Genomic DNA, 23,164 nt, shown 5'->3' on the forward strand with positions numbered 1-23,164 from the left:
TCCTCTAGGTCGGCTATCCACTAGCCTGTCTGTCCCCCAGGCTTGGCTTTGGCTTTAGTATTCCGTATGTGACCTCTAGCAAATGGCTTTGCCTCTGTGGGTGCCCCTGGAGCGTGAGGCCTTAGAGGCCACCCTCTGGCTCTAGGGTTCTATGATTGGTGTCCATGGCTTGTTCCTGGGGTCCTGTTCCTGTTCCTCCCTTGCTCCTCGTATCTGCTGGGCCCTGGGGAGGCTCACCAAGTACCAGCCTTGGCACAGCCAACCCAGGCAGTAGGTGCTTCACAGATGGAGAAGCAGTGGGCACACTGCCCACCACAGCAACGTGAGGGAGGTGGGTGGCCAAGCTGACACAATAGGTTGAATGTCCACACTGTCACCACTGAGGCAGTGACCTTGGGACCACATTCCCCATTCTTTGCTGATCCCCTAAAGCAGCACCCGTCACCAGTATTGGGATGTGTTTAGGGACCCACATAGAAACCCAGGGGAATTCTCAGCTCAGCCCCAGTGCAACTGGGAAAGCTTGACAGGGAGCCTTGACGAAAGCACACTCTCCTGGTCCCTGAGAAGGTGCAGATCCCAACCCTAACTCAGTTGCTGGCCTGGCTGGGGCACATGGAAGCCTGGCTCTGTAGAGGGTGGAGCAGGAGGAGAGGCCTGGCTCTCTAGAGTCTTCTAGGAGAGGGGCCAATGAGCTGGAAAGGCCAAGGGAAACGAATGCACCATGGAGGGGATAAGAAATAAAGCATCCGGTTTGCTGAGTTATTTAAAGAGGAACTGGGTCAGGCTGCAGGAGCCATCTTCACCGAATGGGCACATGACGGGCTCAGGCGCACCGTGGCCCACCCTGACTGGGCTATTGGATGGCAGGAGAGGGCAGACTCAAGTCCAAGCCCCAGAAGCCTTGCAATGAAGGCATGCTACATTCTGGGGAAGCTTTTCACGCAAAAGGGAGGCAGGAAGCAGGAGACAGCCGGGCTGCCCCCAGCAAGGAGGAAGAGCACAAGCCCCAGGGCTGGACAGTGGAGGTGGGGTGACGTGATGCTCCGCAGAGCTCCGCCCACCCTGTAGGCTGACAGGTGCCTGTTAGAGTGTGCTGATTCCTCTCCCTCCCCCTTCACTGGATCCACCCAAAGTCGTGGGCTCTGGAAAGTCAGGGGCTGAGTCAGACCTAGCAGCCCTGCAGGTCAGTTCCCGGACCAGTCCTTTAAGACGACAAACCCTCCCTAACTATCAAACCCACCAAACGGGCAGGACCAGGCACAATGCTCAGTGCCTGAGGTCCCAGCTCCTGCCAGCAGCCCTGGACTGCGCAGTGTTCTCAAGGCCCTGGGGCTGGCGGGCTGCTCCCTGCGGGATCACCTATGAAGAAGCAGACAATGCCAGGCTGCCTCCTCCAGGGAAGGGGAGCGTGACGCAGGAATGGCTCCAGTCTTCTCTTCTTGACAAGAAATCAGGAGCCCTTGCTGTGGATGCCAATGGCCCCAGCTCCCATGTAGAAAGCCCAGCATGACCGCCTCAGTGCATAGGGCTGGGTCAGCAGTCAGCTGGCTCTGCGCCACTAGCTGTCCATCCCTGGCTTCAGGTTTGCTTTCCCTCTCCTCTACCCTACCAAAGCCCAATAGTGAACAGACAGGGCCCCAGGCCCTGTGAAGCCCCTCTGCCTGACTACCCACCTCTCGCCGGGACTTCTGTGAGGACTTCTCAAGGACATCGTCACTGGAGAGGTCTGAGTCCTCGGAGAAGCTCAGCTGGCGCCGGAGCTGCAGCTCTGTGGAGAGAGGGAGGCCACGTGAGGATGGCGCCAGACAGCAGGCGCGGCTCTCTCCCGCTTCTACGCTCCCATGTACAGCCGAGGAGGCCGGGTGGGGGGCTGGATTCATTTTAGTTTAAGGGATCCATCCCCCATCCTGGGGAGCCAGGAGCTGGGACACCAACCTTTGCCTGGGCAGGGCAGAGCTGACGCCAAGCGGGTGGCACCTGGGCCTGCCCAGCCCCTCCTGGTAGCACTGCCCTCTGCCCTGTGCATGAGTGACCCCTCCGGGTCGTCTGACTTTAGGAAGGGCACAAACCTCCAGTCTTCCTGGTCCGGTTTCAAGCTGGCTTTGAGAATTCTGTTACTAAGCTGGCTATGCCCTGTGAACCCATGGTTCGGTCCGTTCTCCAGGTCAGCACGGCTCCTGAGAACCCTCAGGGAGCAGCGTGTGAGTGTGGATCCTGAGAGCCCCAGTGACCCGAACCCCTCCCGCACCCCTCCCGCTCCGCCTGCATGCGGACCCGGCTGCTGACGCACCTGCCCTTACGACGGGAAGCGCCCTGTGCTTGCCGGAGTCCACCGTGGCCCCGCTGGAGGGGGTGCTGGGGCAGGACTTGTCGTCGGCCTTCTTCTTCTTGTCCTTCTTGTACCCGGAGAAGACGGACTTCCACAGGGACTTGGGTTTGGTGGCGGCTTCCTCCGGGAGGTTGGAGCTGGGCTTCTCCGGGGGCCGGCCCTCGCCTTTGGACTTCTTCTCCTTCTTGTTTCTGCGTGGAGAGAAGAGTGACGACCTTTTCTTGCTCTTCCCGCTGGAGCCCTCGGATGAAGTGAAAGAGCCATCTGGGCCCCCCGAGTCCGACGGCGGGGAGAGGACCTCCTCGCTGGTGGCTTCATGCTTCAGGGTGGGCTCCTCGGAGCCCCTGAGAGTGGGGCGTGTGGGGGAGTCGGGCCGGCGCTCCTTGCCCTGGGAGGGTGCTGAGGACACCTTGCGGGGCCTGGGGGCGCCTGAGGCCAGCTCCATCTGCTGCATCCTGCTCAGCTGCCTGGCCATGGCATCCCGCAGCGCCTGGCTCTTCACGGACTTCTCCCTGGCTCGCATGCGCTCCTCGGCCAACTCCTTGGCTTCCGCGGAGACCAAGGGCAGCCCCCTCTTCTGTGGCTGCAGCGTCCCCTCCAGAGCAGGCAGCCTCCCGTTCTCCTTGGCCAGGGGCGGGTGGGGAGGCTTCTCGGGGCGCGGCCAGCAGGACGGGGGCGTGAAGAATTTCTCCTGCAGGCTTGAGTCCTCAGTCTTGTCGTCGTAGGTGTCCTCCACGTCGTCAGCGAAGGGGATCTCCTCCACGCTCTCCACAAAAGACTTCCGCACCTCCTCTCTGGCGGGCTGAGCAGGCTCCCGGGGGGGCCGCATCCAGGTGACGGGCAAGGGCGGCGGGACCACTGAGGCGTTAGGCTCGGCCTCCCTGAGCTTCCTCCGCAAACTGGCGGGCTCCTCGCCCGGGGGCGGTGGCGGAGGCGGGCTGGAGGGGGGCGTGAGCATGGCGGAGTCCGAGGTGTTGAAGCTCTGGCTGCCCAGTGTCTTCATGTTGGAGGAGCTCCCGTGCAGGCCCAGGCCAGAGCTGCTGGCCAGCTCCCTGTGCTCCTCCTGGGCGCTGCGTAGCTCTCTGTCGGACGGGGCCCGGGGGGGGGGCAGGGACAACGGCTCGCCCTCCGGCTTTGGCAGGCCCAGCCTTTTGGGGACGGACAGAGGCTTGAGAAGGGGGAGTCCCTCATCCTGGGGGGACTTTTCAACGGAATAGGATTTGAGGGACACTGGCCTGAAGGCAGGCGTGGGGAAGCTGGGCTCGGGCCCCTTGCTGCGGTCCACAGGTGTGAGCCCGAGACTGCGGCGGATCTCCGCACTCTTCATCCAGAACTCCTCCACCAGGTCGCTCCGTCTGAGGGCCTCGTCCACAGCAAGGGGGCTGCCCAGCCTGTCCTTGGTGTCACTTTGGCTTTGGACAGGGAGAGGGGCCAGTGGGGTGGATGTTTTGGCCGGGGCAGGCTGGAAGCGTATGGGGGACTGGGTAGGGGACGGGACAGTGGCCTCGGTGGAAGGCTGGGGCTGGGAGCAGATGGGGAGTGGGCTGGGTGGGGGCGTGGAGGCTGCCACGGGTGGCCGGGGCTGCGGGCTCCCTGGTGAGACAGGAGTCCTAGCTTCTGGCAGGGCCACTGGCTGAGATCGGATGGGAGAGTGCACAGCTTTCAGATCCAAGGGGGCATCAGCTTTGGGCTTCTCTTTGGGGAGCAAAGGCTCAGGGAAAAGGCGCTCCTCCAGTGATTTCTCCTGGGTGGCGGCAGGGACAGGTGGGAGTTGGGGGCCCTACAGGGAAGGAAGACAGAAGCCGCTGAGAAAGTGCGGGCTTTCACGGCCAGCAGCACCCTCGGGGAGCTTTCTCACTCAAAGTGCCTGCACCTGCGCCTGCTGCAGGACTTCCCCGTCCTTCCAGCTGTTATTAGAACAGCTCCAGGAGAACCCTTTCCACTGTCTGCTCCAGGTGTTCAGTGTTTAGAACCTTAGAACCACTCTGCTTAGTTTAGACAAACTGGGTTTTCAGGATTTGGTTCATCTCAAATACATCCTATATTCTTTGTCCACTCACAGGAACACTGGCCAAAAGAACATGCATGAATGCAGTTCTCACCCTCCAGGAGGCCCCAGAGCGCCAAGATCCCTGATGTACATACAGAGGGGCCAGGACTGTAAGAAGACTTACCATAGCTATTTATCACGGTGCATTATGATCAAATTGTCCTCCCCAGGAAGCTCAAAGATGTGCAGAGATTCCTGCACCAGCCCTTATATCACCCCATCCAAGAGTCTCAAACAAAGCCTCCCCATTTCATAGACGGCTGAGCGCAGTGGCTCATGCCTGTAATCCCAGCACTTTGGGAGGCCGAGGTGGGCAGATCACGAGGTCAGGAGATCGAGATCATCCTGGCTAACACGGTGAAACCCCATCTCTACTAAAAATACAAAAACAAAATTAGCCAGGTGTGGTGGTGGGTGCCTATAGTCCCAGCTACTCGGGAGGCTGAGGCAGAAGAATGGCGTGAACCTGGGAGGTGGAGCTTGCAGTGAGCCAAGATTGCGCCACTGCACCCTAGCCTGGGCGACAGAGCGAGACTCCATCTCAAAAAAAAAAAAAAAAAAAAATCCAATCAGTGAACAGGCTAGGCGCAGTGGCTCATGCTGTAATCCCAGCACTTTGGGAGGCTGAGGCAGGAGGATCGCTTGAGCCCAGGAGTTGGAGGTTGCAGTGAGCCATGATCATGCCACTGCACTGTTGCCCATGCCAGCCTGGGCAACAGAGTGAGATCCTGTCTCAAAAAAAAAAAAAAAAATCACTGAATAGTTCCATGCTTCCTAGAATCCCAAAGACTGTATCAAGCAGATACAGGCCTTGTATTCCAACTTTCTCCCTGATCTGGCCTGCAGACAGTATTTCCCAAACCATGTTCCACAGGACCTGCTGTCACAGTTGGCTTCGCAGCATTCCCCATGTGGTTCATACACCACAAGCTGTCTGCATGGATGTTGTAAATTTCTTTTTTTTGGAGATGGAGTCTCGCTCTGTCGCCCAGGCTGGAGTGCAGAGGCACGATCTCGGCTCACTGCAAGCTCCACCTCCCGGGTTCATGCCATTCTCCTGCCTCAGCCTCCCGAGTAGCTGGGACTACAGGAGCCCGCCACCACGCCCGGCTAATTTTTTGTATTGTTAGTAGAGACGGGGTATCACTGTGTTAACCAGGATGGTCTCGATCTCCTGACCTCGTGATCCACCCGCCTTGGCCTCCCAAAGTGCTGAGATTACAGGTGTGAGCCACCGCGCCTGGCCAGATGTTGTAAATTTCAACAGTTATACATTTATTTTAACATAATGTTAAAAATGCATTTGTCATATCAAACCAATCATCCCATCAATATTATTGCTTTAATTTAAGCAAATTTATTTTTAATAAAATATCAAATGTTTTATACCACTTATCATAAAAAACTATAATTATTTATTTTTAATATATTATAAATTTATAAAAAATAAATTTGTTCTAACAAATTTTAATAAATTTATTTATAATTTATAAACAATTTTAATACACCTGTTTATTATACATTTATTAAATATAATAAATTATTTATTTTTAGGCTGGGCACAGTGGCTCACGCCTGTAATCCCAGCACTTTGGGAGGCCGAGGCAGGCAGATCACGAGGTCAGGAGATCGAGACCATCCTGGTTAACACGGTGAAACCCTGTCTCTACTAAAAATACAAAAAATTAGCCAGGCGTGGTGGCGGGTGCCTGTAGTCCCAGCTACTTGGGAGGCTGAGGCAGGAGAATGGTGTGAACCTGGGAGGCGGAGTTTGCAGTGAGCCGAGATCGCGCCACTGCACTCCAGCCTGGGCGATAAAGCGAGACTCCGTCTCAAACAAACAAACAAACAAATTATTTATTTTTAATAAATTTATGTTTAAATTAAACATATGGTGTGTGGTATGTGGACCTAACACAGTGACACGGGGTAGATGACTCAGGTTTGGGATCAGAGTGGGGCAGAGTTAGTAGGTGCCACCCAGACGGCCTCATCCCCAAGAGTACTGAGCTAGAACTCCAAGGCCACTCCTGTCATCAACAGCTCCACTTAATACAAGGAGGATGATAGTTTTCAGTCTTCCTCAGAATGAGGAGGCCAGCAGGCTATGTTAGCCCCAGTCTTGGTGGGACCCACACCATGGGCCCTGAAACAGAGAAGTTAATATGTGTCCTTGGGGTCCCATTAGTTCTCTGTACCCCATAGCGAGCCCCAAACCCTTACCTCTGTTGAGGGGCTGTGGACTGGAGTGAACAGAAGAGCTGATTCCTGGGGAGACCGGATGGGGCTGGTGGCTTGGGAGGGACCTGAAAAGAATGAACACAGGGACTTACAAGAGGAAGCCCCCCATGTGCCAGGAGGGCACCCCTATCAGCCAGCCCCAGAGGATGGAGGGGAGGGTGGAGGGCGAGTCGCTGAGTCTGCTCCCAGTTCTTCTGGAAAGCACAGGTTCTCTCAGAGGCCAGGGTCCTGGAGCCGCCTTCCCAGGGCTGCCCGGCACTCTCTGCAGGTGCTCCTGTCAACACCAGGTCAGAGCGTGGGCTTCCTCCACGTGCAGGCTCTGCACACAGAGCTTCAGGACAAACCTTCTACCTTCTCCCACACCCAAACGATGCAAGGAAAGGGCCTTTGGCCAAAGCAAATGCAGCAGCCTGTGGCACAGGGAGGGCGGACAGAAGAGGAAAAGGCAGGGAGCTGCCCGCACCTTGGAGGCCGGCGTGCACCATGGCTCTGCTCTGAAGCCCCTGGCCCCTGAGCCACTCTTGTGTGCACATGGCCCTCATAGGAATTCTGAAGTTGTTTCTCCCATCAATGACAGGCTCACCTCTCTCTTGGTGCTTTGGTGAGGTGGGCAGCTTCTCCTCATCTTCCGACACCCTCAGCTCTGGCTCTGCTTCCCCCTCAGCTGGGCGTGGCAAATGCAGCTCTCTGTCAGCATCCGACGGGCTGTCAGACCAGTGCTGATCTGGCAGAGGGAAGGGGCAGAAGCGGGTGCACACCCTAAGTGAGGCCAACTACTTTTCCACCTGAGAGCAGCCGCGCCACTTGCTCATTTGCAACACAACTGCTCAGGTGCAGGCCAGGAGGCCCTTCTTATGCAGCGAGAGACCTGCCTACCAGACCACCCACGCTCCTGAGGGGCCCGGCCAAGAGCACCCTCCTGCCTTTGCAATGCGGGGCCACATCAAAGCCTGTGGGGCTCTGTTTCTTTTAAAATACAGCAACAGTCACACATGATGGGCTATGACAGAGAAAGACAGGGTGTGCCTGTGGAGGGCAGGCCTGGCCTCACAGGCCCACTTCTATGCACCTCCTCCTCTCAGTAGCCCTGACTGCTGCCCCAACTCCACAGCTGAGGCCTGCGCCCCCTCACAAGCTTGGGTTCTTCTCATTCTTCCCAGCCTCGTCCCTGACCCCCTCAGCCCCCCACAATCAGACTGCGATGCAGAACACATCTCCAGGTATCTAGCTTTGGGAGCCAGTCAGCAGAATTAAAGGCCTTGTATAAAGCCACAGGTTGGCTCAGGCACCCAGCTGCAGCTGGAGGACTGCAGGCCAAGTCGCCTGGTGCTCGTGGGTAGGTGGTGGTTGGGTGGAATGAGATGCATTCCAGCCATGATGGAGCCAAGAAGGAACCAGGAGGCCCAATGGCGGCCTCACTGAGCTTGATTTTGCTGGAAAGCATATTGCCTTCACCTTCCCTGAGCTCCCACCACAGGGCGGGGAGGGCGGACCCCTACCGTCATCCAGCTCAGCACCAGTGTCCCCTGGGTCCCCATCCTCTGCTGCCTCCCCTTCTATCTCGGCTGGTTCCGAGTCCACATCTTCCTCTAGGTCATTCTCATCCAATGGGGCTGCAAAGCAGAAAGGTTCAAAGGAAGGAAGAAAAGGAGGACAGACAGGCTGCATCTTCATGGGGGTACTGCCTTTCTCAGGGCGGTTCCATGCAGGCCCCAGGAGAGGGGAGATGCTGCCAGGCCCAGGGGGCTCTCTACATGTAGCATGGGTGCTGGGGGGGCCCGGGGCACCCAAACACAGGAGGCGGGCAGTTCTCCACACACAGCATGGGTGCTGGGAGGGCCCGGGGCCCCCAAACACAGGAGGTGGGCATTTCTCAATGCTAGGGCCAAGTGGGAAGAGAAGAGTGGCTGAAGGGGCATTGTTCCTCTTCCCCCAAAGGTTGCTGTAGGAACCTCAGTTGGAGGAGGGTGGAAGGCGAAATGCTGCTTCTCTGGGCCTCGGCCCAGCAGCATCTGCCAAAGCCTGGCTGTGTGCTGACTGCCTCACACACCATGGGTCATTCAACCCTCATAATGCAGGCTGAGCATCCTGAATCCGAAAATCCAAGATCCAAAATGCTCCAAAATCTGAAATTTTCTGAGCACTGACAAGAGGCCAAGTGGAAAATTCCACAGCAGACCTCATGTGGTGACAGTTACACCCAAAATTTTGTTTCATGCATAAAATTATTAAAAATATTATATAAAATTATCTTTAGGCTACGTGTACAAGGTGTATATGACACATAAATACATTTCGTGTTTCGACTCGTGTCTCATCCCCAAGATCTCTCATTATGTATATGCAGAGATTACAACATCTGAAAAAAATTCGAAATCCAAAACATCTCTGGTCTCAAACATTTTGGGTAAGAAACACTCAGCCTGCAATATAATTAGAGGGACCGTTTCTTTAGCGAGAAGGCCGAGGTCCAGTCAGCTGAGGGGTTGTCCACAGCACCGCATGCAGGGGCACCAGATGAGCTTCCCTTGCGATAATTTAGAGCAATACTAATACTTTGGGAGGGCATTGGGGGCTGAAGGTATGTAAAGTTCATCCTCTGGACTCCAAGTGGCCCTTCAGGGCTGCAAAATGAGGCAAAGCTCTCGACAACTTCCCCTCCCCAGGAGCCGACCCCTAAGCACGCACACAGCCTGTCCCCACCTCCCACACTCCAAACTTGCACCAGCAGGAAGAGGGCGGCACGCTCTGCTCTGAGGACACTGTGAGACCCGCACCACCTGAGACCCACAGGACCACCGGCCGGGGGTCTGCGGGCTCTCCTAGGGTTCAAGCCCAGCCACCCTCAAATTACCCCTAAGGGTTTCAATTTCAGGAGAAAGGAGTTATGCTCTGCTGTCCATATACAAGAGTCTGCACGGATCAAAGCCCAGGCTGGGGAGTGGGGAACTGACGGCGCCCGGTTAGGTGGATTTCTTAAAAAGCTGTGTGGAAATGGGAGGGCGCAGCCTCGGAAGCAACATCTTCTCTCCCCAGGCCAGGCACTTAGAAGATGCTGGTAACGTTTTATCTCTTGACCAGGGTGGCAGTTATATGATTTTTTGTTTCGCTAATAATTCCTTAAGCTTATGTTTATCTTTTATGCACAGTTTGTAAGATGACGGTTCAAATCTAGTGTCTGAAGAACTGTATGAAACAGGTTTGGAAGGAAACAGACGGCCCACGTCACAGGGAGAGATGGGCGGGTTCCCAGACTAGCTGACAGTTAGGCCATGAGCCTCCCTGAGATACCAGAGTGGCCCACGGAGCTGGCCGTGCCAAATGCTATCCTACAGCAACGGCACCTGCTGGGGGAAGCAGGGGGGAGATACCTCAAGTATTTCTATTGGTTAAAACCTCGGTGTGAGAACATTGCTTTTGGCCACTCAAGGAAGACAGTTCATCAAACACCAGGGAGTGGGACTTCTGAGGCAAAGACAAAAGAATTCATGGCTGCACTACACCGATTCTGAAAAGCAGGAACAAAAGCTCCGTGTGGAACAGAACCTGGCCCATCCCATGGAGAGGGCCACTGTGCCTGACAGATTTGTTGGGGTGAATCTGGGTGCCCAGGGATCAAGATGGCAACTCTACACTCTTGCTGGCGAGGGAACCGGAGGCTAGCACCAAGGAGACCCACACAGGCCTCCCAGCCGGGCACAGCCCAGGGCACCCTGGGTTAGCCTGATCCCGCCCTGGTGCCTTGGTCGTTCACACGGCTCTTTCTACTAAGAAATGCCTGTGGTAGAGTCAGGCGGGTGAGAAGTCTACACTCCTTGGCAGTACCTTGAAAGGAACAATCGTCACATAGATTAAAAAAATAAACAGGTGAGAAATATCAACGCAGCAGCAGCAGTGTTGAAAGAGACACAGCTTGAGGGGTGGATCTGGGGGTGAAACTCAGGTTAAGACGGAGAGCAGGGTGCTAGAAGCTGCCACGCAGGTTGATGAGCCACGCGCTATGAAAGCCAGGAGCCACTGACCCGCTCAGCTCTTGGTTTCCTTCAGTCTCCAGCTGGGAGGCTCTTGCCCCACCGCCCTAGGGACCCACACTACCTAGAAGAGGAGCCGGCCGTCTCTGCGCAAAGAGCAGTGGCCCTCCCCTGCGGCTGTGTGCGCCTGTTTCTCCCACTGCCGGGAGGACACAGGGAGAGGCTGCTGAAGCCCCATGAGCTCCCATGTCCGCATCCCAGAAGTGACCGCTAGGACAGTGGTGCTGTTGGGGGTAACACTGCCCTTCCTCCGGCAGTGTCTGACAACTCATGGAGGGATTTTTGGTGTCTTCATGGGTGGTGGAGGCTGCACGGACATTCCAAGGGCGGAGGCCGAGAATGTTAAACCTTCTGCGAGGGAAAAAGCTGTCCTGCCCCAAATGCCAGGAGCCCCTCGGTGAGAAGCGCACACTTCCAGAAACATGTAGGAAGGACAACTCAGGCTGCTCAACGATCTCTTGTACTTGAAGAGACGCCTGCAGCTCGGGCTGGATTTGGCTGGTGTCACCCCTGGTCACACCCAGCCTGTCCCCACCTTCTGCTGAATGGCACCTGCCCATCCTCTGCTCTTCCCTCTCCACCGTCATCCTCCCATAAACCCCCTGGTTTTGACGGCCTCCTTCTCTGATAGCTTGGTAGGCTTGTGGAATATCTTCTGATTCCTCTCCTTTCACACTCAATCGGTACCCACCTCATTCTCAACACACTTTAAAACTCTCAGTGCCAAAAACGTTCCTTTGGCTTTGGCCTTTTTACCCGACTCTATCAATAAAAACCTGCCTGTGTCTGTCCTGCCTGCCCTCACGTTTCCCTCTGAGCTGCCCTGAAGGAGGGGGTGTGCGTCTGATCCATGCAAGGGCGGGCTGTCTGGCAAGGCATGCAGGTGCCCCCACCCGCCTCCGCCGCCCTGGCATGCACTTGCGACAGGCCCAGGAGTCTAGTGTTAAGGTACCAGCAGAGCCGCCTAGAGAGAGGTTATGGTGAGTGGGGAGAGAGTGAACATCACCAGACTACCTCCGGAGACCGTCTCCAGCCAGGCCTGCACTGCCGCGCGGCGTATGGAGGGAAGGTCGGGCACTGAATTTAAAACAGACGACAAATACAAAGTTACACAGCAATATGCGTTCCCAACGAGGAGAGCCAAGGTCATCCTTAAAACCCGAAACAGAAAGAAACTGAGAAGGCGTTCAGGACAGAGGCCTGTCCGGCACCAACAAGGGCTGCGAGCCCTGTTGTTAACCTGTGTGATGGAGAATCAGGATGAGAAGAGAAGAGGGAAAACCTAAGGTAGGGCCGCCTCTGGCCCAGGGCTGCAGAGCGCTCCCCAGCTCACAGGCCAGCCCAGTGCTGCAGGTGCTCATGGTGCCGCCACAAGCCGGAAACGGAGGTTGGTCTTGCCTATAGGTGAAGACTTGGGACCAGGGAGGAACAAACGTCTTATTAGATGCTGTTTCATGATGGCAGGAAATGCTCCTTTTGTATGCTCAGAGCCTGGCAGGAGGTGTGGCCCGTGACCGGCGCTGAATGAAAATGTGCACACACAGGAGCGACAGCAGAGGTGACACCGAGGGTGAGTATTTGGAAGACGGCACGCTGGGGAAGATGGCACAGTGGCCACCATGTCCCTCAGCAGTCTCCATGGTTCTTCTCTTATTGCTATTCCTTTCTTAAAAAAAGCCAGAATAAGGTGCATCTTCATCCTACTGTGTGACACAGACCGTCCCACCTAAAGCCTGGGGCTGGAGACAGTGCTACTGTGGAGGCCTCCTGGATAGAAATCTCTTTCCAAGACTTCATTTCACTTCCAAACATGCCCCTCCTGCCCCCTTCCTGCCAACACACATTCATGTCCAGTCACACTCTGAGGAAAGTACCAGAACACTTTACAAAGTGAGGAAAGAGCAGCGGTGACCAGAAACATGAGAGAAAGACAGAAAATTCTTGGTTTACCCAAGATCAGGTTCATTTTACCATTTTGCATCAATGGAGAAAGAGTCCACAACCTCTTAATCCACAGAGAACTTTACATATCCTCAGATGAAAAGTACAGGTGTCACAACTGACAGCAGCAAAGTGGGATGCACCTGGCTCCCGTGTGTGACCTCTCGGGCGGCTCTGCCCTGACAGAAAGGCCCCCTGTGGCGACAGAGGCAGCAGCCAGGCGGTGCTCGGGGCACGCTGTGGCCTGGGGCTGGGAGTGTTTACCTCTGGAAGCAGAGGACTCAGAGGCCGGCGCCATCCTCTCTTCCTCCTCTCTCTCACGGATATGAGTCCAGTGCACGTCAGCCTGGATCTCCAGAGGATCCGCCGTGTGCATGACCTGCTGGAGCCTCAGGTTCCCGGCTAGTGTCCCAGGGTCGAGGGGTGGAGAAATGAGGTGGGGAAGGAGGGGATGAAATAGCATGGGAAAGGAAACAGAAAGAGAAGTTACAGCATTGGCCAGGGTCAGTATGAATCAGAAAGAAGTAAAAATTAAGAACATGTATGCACATGTATACACACACACACAGATGCACGGACACACAGACACACATGCACAGTCCTTCTGCTCATTCAGTGTGACCCGGTCATTTCCGCCATATGTGTACCATTAAATTCAGTGAAGAGAATCACACGTTCCATTCTGAGACTCCTTTCATCCTAAGCTGCATTCAGCGGGCCCATGCACCAAGATAGAAAAAGAGCAGATTCCAGCCTGCTTCTGCAGGCCCAGCCCCAAGGGGTCACAAGGACCTGCTTCGTCCCTAGCACAGTGTGAGACCCCAGGAATGCACTATCCTGCCTCTCTGCTGGTAACATAGCAAGGTGCCCACCACCACTCGCCCAGCTGATGGCCAGGTGACGAGAGAGGTGGGAAGAGATTGTGTCATTCTGCCGCCAGCCGGCCAGCTCACACAGGACAGAGATAGACTTTGCTGGCACTTTGGTTTGCATCTTCTACAGCTGGAGCTGCTGCTGGAGAGAAAAAGTCCCCGTCCCTTAGTGGGCCTCATGATGCATGCCGGGTCTGAGGCAACGACATGGATCCCAGCGGAGGGTAGAGTCAGGGGAGGCAATGGCTGGGAGGGAAGCAGAGCTCTTTCATGTACATTTCCAAACCCTTGGAAGTTCACAGGCGAGAACGAGACCAACAGCTCTCTGAGGTCAAAGCCCTCACCTGAGAACTCCATGTGGTGCCCTGCTTATCACCTCTGGAAACAAGGCCTGGTTTCTCAGCTACACGGAAACTCACCAGTGGCCCCTCCGGATCCCTGCCTGTGGGATCCCTGCCTGTGGGATCCCTGTACTTAGCTTGGACTGTGCCACACAGGTGGGTTAAGATAAAGGGACAGCTAGCAACTGGGAAGGGAAGGTGGCTGTTCAGGCAGTAAGAGCAGGTGTCACCCGATCTGAAGGATTCGTGCTCCTGCCAGGAGCCAGCTTCCATCTGGGAATGGGTGACATGCCTCCTCTGAGTCTAACCAGACAATCTGGCCTTGGCTTCAGTCACTATGACAGCCTCTTCAAGCAACAGGGAATGTGAAATGGGCAGAAAGGACCAGCAAGACCACCCAAGTGTGATGCTGGCCCTGTGCTCTGCCGTATGTGGGGTATCAGCCCGTTGTTGGAGCTGCTAGTCTCTATAGAGTTGTTGCTGGCCCTGCAAGCTGTATGTGGGGTATTAGCCCCTTGGAGTTGCTGGTCTCTATAGATGTGGCTGGTCTCTATAGATTTGTGGACTTTTTCTGAGGCCAATTTGCCTTTTTTTTTTTTTTTTTTTTTTGAGACAAAGTGTCGCTCTTGTTGCCCAGGCTAGAGTGCAATGGTACGATCTCAGCTCACCGCAACCTCTGCCTCCTAGGTTCAAGCAATTCTCCTGCCTCAGCCTCCCAAGTAGCTGGGATTACAGGCATGTGCGACCACGCCCAACTAATTTTTTGTATTTTTTAGTAGAGACGGGGTTTCTCTGTGTTGGTCAGACTGGTCTCAAACTCCCGATCTCAGGTGATCCACACTCCTCGGCCTCCCAAAGTGCTGGGATTACAGGCATGAGCCACCGCGCCCGGCCATCAATTTGCCTTTCTTTACGGTGCTGGATGGGACTGAGTCACAGCAGAGTCACCTAACAGCCTGGATGTCACAGGACTGAAGAAGGTAAGTCGAAGAGTGCAGGGCCTCTCTCTACCTTCTCAGCAACAAAGAGAAGAGAGGCACTCTTCTCTCAGAGTCCTGCCGTGCTTCCTGCTAATACATGCAGCCTTGGGGACTTATCGACAGCACAAGCCAGCATTTCCTCCTTTCTCAGAGAGACATTAAAGGCACCTGCGCTGGTGATAGGTTTCCTGCATCAGAGAAGCAGCCAAGTCTTGGATGGAGATGAGCTTGCAGCAAAACATATGGGGCATAGATGGGGCCGCATTCCATGAGGCCACTTCTGGAGCCTTCTCCAACTTCCTCCAGAACCTCTTCTGACTCACATGCTACTTTGCGCCTGACTGTCTGGGCAGGCTGGGACCACGGAGAGTAGCCCAGCGAGATGTGTGCAGAGCCCGTCAGCACAGTTCCATAAAACACAGACCTTTGTCTGTGAGACATACTCTTGGAGGCAAATTTTGGATGGCTGCCAGGGAGCTGGGGTAGAAGGTGGGCACGGGGCAAAGTGGGTACCTTTAAATGTCCTCAAATCTTCTTCCTGTGGGAGGTACCTGGTGCCACTGGCCTTGCAGTTCTGTGTCCCAGGGGCAGTACTCCCCTTCTACGGCAGGGGGAGCCAGAAACCCACACAGCATCAGGAATCCCACAGCGGGATCAAGCAGGGAGGGAAGGGAAGGGAGCAGTGGTGTCCAGCCACTGCCTGCACAGGCACCGTCGGCTGCCCGACACACACCTGGGCTAGGGACACAGGCTCCGGTCCGGGACTCTCGGAGTTCGGCTGAATTTGTCAGTATGTGTTTGTGTAGTTAAAGCTCTTTTCCTACAGGTTTGGTCTTGACGTTAGGACTAAGTCCAGGAAATTAAGTCTGCGTGAAGGAAAGGGGGCTCAACTCTCCTGAAAAGGGAACGCGCTTCGACCCTAAGCTGTGCCGGGGCTCAAAGCTGCCGAGTGATCATCATCAGATGGAGATGACGACGTCTGGAACGGTGCAAACAAAACACCGTGCCCTGGACCAGTTGTGCGTGCTCACTCCGCTGGCTAGCAGAGGCCATGCCAGCACCTGGCTCCACAGACACAGCGGCATGGAGGGACAGCCCAGATTCACAGACCCCATTTCTCCTACGGCGGACTGGGTGGGAGTGAGGGTCACTAAGGGCCGCCTGTGGGTCCTGCCCAGCCTCTGCCTCCGGAGGGAAGAGTAGAGAACTGGGAGAGCCGCTCCTGACCCCGACTGCTCAGGCGGATGCCCAAGGGTGCAGTTCCTTCTGGCCCAACCCACCTCACCGGGGCCAACATCCCGGAGCTGCACAGCTCCCGGGGGACTGGATCAGGAACATGAGCCCTGTCAGGGAAGGGCTCAGGCCTGTGTGCCAGAGAAAACAGATCCCCCCGGATGGGACTGGGCAGCAAGCACACAGGTGCCAGGAGAAGCAGAGATGAGCACAGTGCCAGCTCAGTGGGGCCTGGGGTCACTGAGAACTCAACCATTCCTCTGACCGCTGCAGGGAGTCACTGGTGCTCAGAAATTAAAGGTCATGTCCTTCCTGCTCACTCCACATTTATCTTTCGGGGACTCAGATCTCCACCCGCCCTGGCTCCGTCTTCACCACCCCCCAGACTTCCACACTGCTGGAGCAGAGAAAGAATGGCCTTCTCTCCTGCACAGGCCCAGCAAGTCCCTCCTCATCACTTGAGGCCACACACAGCCAGAGACAGGTGGAATTGAAAAATCTCAAGTCCAAGGCAAGAGACTATTTCAGAACCCACCAGAGCAGCTGGCCCCTGAGCCTGAGTCTCCCTTCAGGACACTGTCCCCAAAACGCTGCCCTGCGTGCCATCAACTGAGCCCCGTCCAGTGGGCACTAAGCTCATAGCCACCTCCGAAACCCCAGACTAGGATCAGGGAATCCTCTAGAAAGCTAAATTCCCTTTCTTTATTAAAATAATTTTTTCAACTGAAACTACAAGGCAAAGTCCTTGGACTGGCTCTCTGCCTTCCACTTCCAATTTCTAAACCAACGTGCACAAGGGACATTATTTCCACTGCCAACCGCCTGCTCAACACCACAGTGTCCTCCCCCCTGCCCCCCATGTCTAAGGTCAGGAGGGGTGGTCCCTGGGCTGTGCAGGAGGCACGTCTGTGTGACGTCAGCCCCAGAAACCTCTTACACTCACGCATGAAACAGATCACTTTGGGGGACAGGGCAGAGTTCGGAGCAGAGATTTTGTTCTGACCTTCACTGGACTCTTCCTCCTCCTCGTCAAAGTCCTCCTCCTCCTCCTCCTCTTCATATTCTTCCTCCTCCTCCTCTTCTTCATTCTCAGGCCCAAAGCTCTTTGAGGCCTCTAGCTCCTCTTCACTTTTCCCCTTCAGAAGGGCATGGATCCGCACGGCCTCCTTCCACGGAACACCACCCAGGTCAGACGGGGGCAGGCGAGGCTCCTGCTCCTCCTCCTCTTCCTCCTCCTCCATCTCAGACTCAGAACTACTGTGAGGAAATAACCACATAGCCAGAGTGAGGGAATGAAGAAAAGCTGAGAAGGGGAAGGGGAAGGGTCACCATCAGAAGCAATGCGTGTCAGGCAAAGCAGCTGCTGAGCAGGCAGAGAGAGACAGGAGGGAGGAGAGAGCGGGCATCAGCAGGACAGGGTACCCGGGCAAGAGGAGCCACCTACCCAAGCCCGACTAAGGGGACAAAGGGAAGAATGCCTCCTGCTCACAGACCTCTCGCGCTTGTCCTCAGGTGGATGGGGTGGGGAGGGGACCACTGAGGGCTGCCTGTGGGTCTGGCCCAGCCTCTGCCTGAGGAGGGGAGTGTGCAGAACTGGGAAAGCAGCTCCTCAGGGAGCCCATGGGAGTTCCTGACCGCAGCCGCTCAAACTCAAGCCACAGCCCCATCCCTCAGGGTGCTTCAAGCAGCAAACACCGAGATTGCTGGTTTACGTTTCACAGACGGCCTTGAGGGCACAAGCAGGGCAGTGGACTCGTTCTGATATAAACCCATAACCCTGGGAATCGAGAATAGATTGTCCTGGCCCGCTGTCTGGTTAGAGGAACTCAATTCCGCGTGAGTGCGGCCTGTCAGAAGCCTCTCAGGAGAACTGTGGGCGTGGTGGGGGGAGGGGGGACCCAGAAAGGCCTGGACTGAACCGGCTGATGATCAAGGTCCGTGTGCTGGGGTGGGGCGACAGATTCCATTTCCCGGCACTCCTTAGAACCCTACCACGTGCCAATCCCTGAGCAGGACACTGTGGGGACACACAGGGAAATGACGGCAAAGGCACCGCTCACTGCAAAGCCACAGGACAGAGATGGCGGGGAAACGGAGACAAACCTACAACCCCAGGGCCGTCGCTCCTGCAGGCTGCTGCACTGCCAAGCACTCCCCTCGCAGCTGCAGGCAAGTGCGGCTGACATAGGAAACTGCACGCCTGTGAGAATGCACACGCCACAACGGACACTACCCAAACCGTAGCTCCTCGCTCTGGCCACCCTCCTGCAGCAGTGTACCCCACTCCTGCCCTGTGGAGGGAGGCAGGACAGGAACAAAACCGGGTTCCCTGCAACCTGTGGGGCTCCAATATGCGCAAAAGCCCCAACATTGCTGCACAAATTATCGTGGTCTGATAATTCCCAAAGCATCTTTTTCAGGAGAGGGCTTGCCTGCAGTGAGAGGCCAGGGGAAATCAGCTTTCACGTTAAAGCCATGGCCCGACCTCTGGCCCAACAAAATCCAAGAAGCATCAGGCACGAGGGGGCATCTGCCCTGACCTCCTGCGAGGGTGTGTCTTCTCTCTGCCCAGGCAGGCTCTCCCCCAGCCCGCTTGTGTGTGAGAGGGCAAACCAGTGAATACACCACGATGAGCACTGAGGGGCACTGCCAGGGCGATCGCTGCCAGGTGAAGAATCTCGCCTTGTCCAAAGAGAGGACCCCAGCCCTCATCCTTGGCTTCACGAAAGTAACCTAGACACGCCCGGGATGCCCTGCCTATGGGGCTGTCACTGTTTGCCAGAGGCCTCGGGTCATGTTGCATAGTCTAGTAATGTGATTAGGGTGAGGCTTTGGGTCGCACGGTATCCAGTGACCCGGAGACTGAGATCAACCATGTGGACAATCAATCAATCAATCATTGCCTATGTAATAAAAACTCCAAACACAGAGTCTCAGTATTGCCCAGGTGAGCAATACTCCTGGCGTATTGTCACACATCGATACCAAGAGAGTACGGCTGTCCTGGCCCCACAGTGAGCACAACGAAAGCTGAGTCTGGTTCCTTCCTGGACTCACCCTATGTACTTCTTCCCTTGGCTCACTGACATCTGTACCCTTTCCCTGTAACGAACCATAACCATGAGTACAACAGCTTTCAGTGAGTCCTGCGAGCTCTAGCAAACTATCAAACCTGTGGGTGATACTGGGAGACTCCGGAATTCACCACTGGGGTCAGAAGTGGGGCAGTCTTGTGGGCTGTATTCCCTCTTTTCAGCTGGCCATTTCCTCACCGTGCCACACCAGCTCTGCTACTGGCTGGCTGTGTGACTGTGAGTTATTTGTGCTCTCTGAGTTTGCTCAATGACACGTTCATTCATTCACTCGGCGAACATTTCTGAGCACCTACAGCTCAGCCAGTGGACACAGGAATATACTGCAAGGAGCTCAGGGTAGTGAATCGGCTTCACTCGTTCATTTACCTGAATAAAACTTACTCAATTATCTTCCCCTCACAACGCACTTGCCAGACACCGTAGGGAACACAAAGGTAACACAGAAAAGACTCTTAGGCTCAGCTGGGCCCGGTAGCTCACATCTGTGATCCCAGCACTGTGGGAGGCTGAGGCAGGTGGATCATTTGAGCCCAGGAGTTTGAGACCATCCTGGGCAACCACGGGGAGACCCCGTCTGTACAAAAAATAAAGATAAAAATAAAATAAAAATAACAAAAGCTCCTGATTCTCAAGGGGAGGAAAGGTGTACGCACATCATGCTAAAGCGCAGCAGAACACAGGCACAGTGGGCGGAGGGCCAGGAGGAGAGGTCGAAAGTGGGCAAACCTGAGAATCTGGGCCACGGAAAACTTGGCATCTGGATTTTGATTATTTTTTAGCACTACCTTTATTGGTATTCTTTCTGCCTTACGCTTGTGTTTTCATTAATTTACTTTCTTATTAATGAACGATACATAACCTAGTGCATGTCATTTAACACCGTTTAAACATAAAATAAGGCTAAGGATGCATCTATGCTCATGTTAAATCTTCGCTGGGCCAAGGGAAGGCCCCCTGGCTTCTCCTTCCCAGCTGAGAAGCCAGGGCCTGTGCAAGGCTGGCCAGCAGTTGGCAGCCGGGCAGGGACGCACTGCAGTTCACTGGGAGGGGGCCTCAGCACAGGCCTGTCCTCACCCTGCGCCATGTCGTGAGGACAGCTGCACAGGCACAATGTGGGCACTGAATAGATGCCCCGAGATGAGGCCAGCTCGGCCAGCTCACAGCCGTGTCGCATCAGCTGGTTTCACAACAGCTCAAGGACCACGGGAGCACAGAAGACAGCAGAAAGCAACCCTCACCTCCGTGCATCAGCTGCAAACCCAGCCCACCTCCCAGAGACCTTGGCGCTTGCTACTGCAGCTCCCAGACAGGCCACCCTCTCTTCGTGAAGGACACAGAGGAACCCGGCAGGGGTTTCCAACTCCTTTCCAGCCCATCATTTTCAAAGGACTGGGGCAGTCTCTGGCTTGGACCAGGTCCTGTGTGTCACACACAAGATTGGCAGTGTGAATTCAGTACCTCGAGGCTCCGAGCACCTGCATCTCTGGAGGAAGGGTGCAGAGGAGGGAGGAACCTGCAGTGTGGCCGACCCTTTGGACCTCAGCCTGGAAACTTCTTAAGCACAGAGGATCACTACACCAGAAACAGATGTGACACAGACAACTTCCCCCTCCCTCTGGGAGGCTAACTTTTCAGAACTGCCTCCCAGGAGGGACAGGACCAGAAGATCTAGTCATCAGGATCACCTTGCCCTCCTCACAGGATCTGTTTTGGCACTGGTGACAACACACTGTCCTGTGAGATTGCTTGATTCGGGTCTGCCTCCCCCAGGGTCACACTCTCTCCAAGGGCAGGTGCCGGGTCACCACTGTGCTTCTCACAGGGCCAAGTGTGGCCAGGACAGCAGGAATGTGCCAGGGGCTGCAGTGAAAGCCAGGGCAGGCTTACGCTACTTTCAGAGGTGTCAGAGGTTGCAGCCCGACTGTCTCCTGGTAAAGCCTCCATCAGAAGGTGCTGGCCGTTCCAGTTAGAAGAGTGTCCGGCAAAATCCCTCCCTGCCTCAGTGTATACCCAGCTACTCAACTCGAAGCACCTGCTCTGAATCTCCCCCCAGCTGTCTTCTCACTGAGACACTGGCGGACCCAGCACGGGAAAGAAATCCAACGGGCACATGCACCTGATTCTAAACAGACAAAGTTTGCTCCACTTGATGTGCTCTGCAGTCCTCTGCTGTGTCAAGAGGGGCAGATCCGAGGATGACAGTGATTGACGGAGGGCAGCCCTGACCGCATACCCGCAGCACAAGGTGCTTCCCGTGGGTAGCTGATTTAATCGCACAAATGCTCTAGGTCACGGGGCTGCCCTGCTTTTATAAATGACAAGACCGAAGCCTAAGGAAGTTGGGTCATTTGCATAAGGAGAAGTGGGGATTCCCACCAGGGTCCACACGGAGTCATGCTGTGCCTTCCTGGGTGGTTCTCCCAGAACCCAAAAGTTCCCAGCCAGTAGCCTCTGTCAGGATGGCAAGAACAGGAAGAAGGTCTTGATCAAGCTCCTGGCTGCCTGGATGCAACCTGAGAAGTGCAGACCAGGAATTCAAGCAGACCCTACCATGAAAGAGCAGGCTGCTGCCAGGAACCACTTGAAGTTCCTGGGAGGTTATTTATTTATTTATTTTTTGAGGCAGAGTCTTGCTCTGTCGCCCAGGCTGGAGTGCAGTGGTGTGATCTAGGCTCACTGCAAGCTCCGCCTCCTGGGTTCACGCCATTCTCCTGCCTCAGCCTCCCAAGTAGCTGGGACTATAGGTGCCCGCCACCATGCCTGGCTAATTTTTTGTATTTTTTTAGTAGAGACGGGGTTTCACCGTGTTAGCCAGGATGGTCTCGATCTCCTGACCTCGTGATCCGCCCGCCTCGGCCTCCCAAAGTGCTGGGATTACAAGCGTGAGCCACCGCGCCCAGCCCCCTGGGTGGTTTTTAAAGAGCAATGGGGAACCATGGTTTTCACTTTTAAATTAACCCACTCGTAATCAGAGGGACTCTGAAATCCTCTGTTCTTTTGGGCCGTGCCCCTAGGTTCCCTCCCCTGACAACTGTGCAAACACTCTCCTGCTGAGGAGGTAGCTGGAGAAGATGCACATCATGCAGCAGGCTTCACACGGTGGAAATGTAATCCATGCTAAAACTAGCATCCTGCTCGGCAATGGCTCAGGAGCTGCTTCTGCAGGAAAAGGGGGTGAGGCGGGAGGGAGAGAACAGGCAGAAATCCCCATTTATTCACAGCCAGCCCTGAGGGAGCGGCCTTCTCTCACTTGTGGTGTTATTCTGAAAAAGTGGCCTTCTCTCACTTGCGTGTTATTCTGACAGCAACGCCTGCCATCCACTTTTCTGTGACCTCGCCTGTCCCATCAGAAAACATACCTGTGTGTGCTGGCCTTCCTGACATCTCTCTAGAGCCAAGAATGTGGAAACGCTAAAGAACTTCAGCACGTGGGCACTGCACCAGCTGCCTTTGCTGCCCGGGGCGCATTCTTCCAGAAAGGAAGGCAGTCACAGAAAACAACACAAACATCACAAAGCCAGCCCTCCCTTGGCTTTGGCCAACTGGCCTTTCCAGTGAAAACAAAGGTGCTATTTCCAGGGTCTCCTCCAGGAGATAGGCCCCACCTTGCCTGCAAGGTACAGGCATGAAGCTGATTAGGCCTGGGCCAAGGGTCTGTGACAAGGCTTGGGATTTATAGGCGCCTGTGTGACTAAACCATGAATTGATTATGAGACTCACCTGGAGGATCTGTTAGACACTGACATTCCTGGCCTCCACCCCAAACCCACTGAATTAGATACTCCAGGGAGGGCCTAGAAATTACTTTTTTTGTTTGTTTGTTTTGTTTTTTGAGCCAGGGTCTCACTCTGTCACCCAGGCAGTGAACTCCTGGTCACAAACGATCCTCTTGCTTTAGCCTCCTGAGGAGCTGGGACCACAGAAGCGTACCACCACGCTGGCTAATTTGTAGAGACTGGATCTTGCTCTGTTGCAGCGTCTGATCTTGAACTCCTAGACACAAGCAATCCTCCTGCCTTGGCCTCCCACAGTGCTGGGACTACGGGTG

At 55.2% G+C, this 23,164-nt stretch overlaps 1 protein-coding gene across 14 annotated transcripts in view; it reads right to left on the bottom strand.

Moving 5' to 3' along the window:
* Positions 1-23,164, bottom strand: part of MICAL3 (microtubule associated monooxygenase, calponin and LIM domain containing 3) — a 238,895-nt gene that overhangs the window by 27,064 nt on the left and 188,667 nt on the right. For 11 of the 14 annotated variants that reach the window (XM_003278329.3, XM_030815781.1, XM_030815782.1 and 8 more), the window contains 7 exons: positions 17,025-17,278; positions 12,860-12,997; positions 8,123-8,236; positions 7,207-7,347; positions 6,606-6,688; positions 2,294-4,112; positions 1,677-1,771 (listed from right to left, as the gene is read on the bottom strand). In XM_003278329.3, coding sequence (XP_003278377.2) covers positions 1,677-1,771; positions 2,294-4,112; positions 6,606-6,688; positions 7,207-7,347; positions 8,123-8,236; positions 12,860-12,997; positions 17,025-17,278 — 2,644 coding nt within the window. Of the gene's footprint in view, positions 1-1,676; positions 1,772-2,293; positions 4,113-6,605; positions 6,689-7,206; positions 7,348-8,122; positions 8,237-12,859; positions 12,998-17,024; positions 17,279-23,164 lie in introns of those variants that run through there. The other 3 variants (XM_030815785.1, XM_030815789.1, XR_004030947.1) reach the window with 3 other exon arrangements.

This window comes from Nomascus leucogenys, chromosome 7b, assembly GCF_006542625.1.
Source record: "Nomascus leucogenys isolate Asia chromosome 7b, Asia_NLE_v1, whole genome shotgun sequence".
Classification (NCBI taxonomy): domain Eukaryota; kingdom Metazoa; phylum Chordata; class Mammalia; order Primates; family Hylobatidae; genus Nomascus; species Nomascus leucogenys.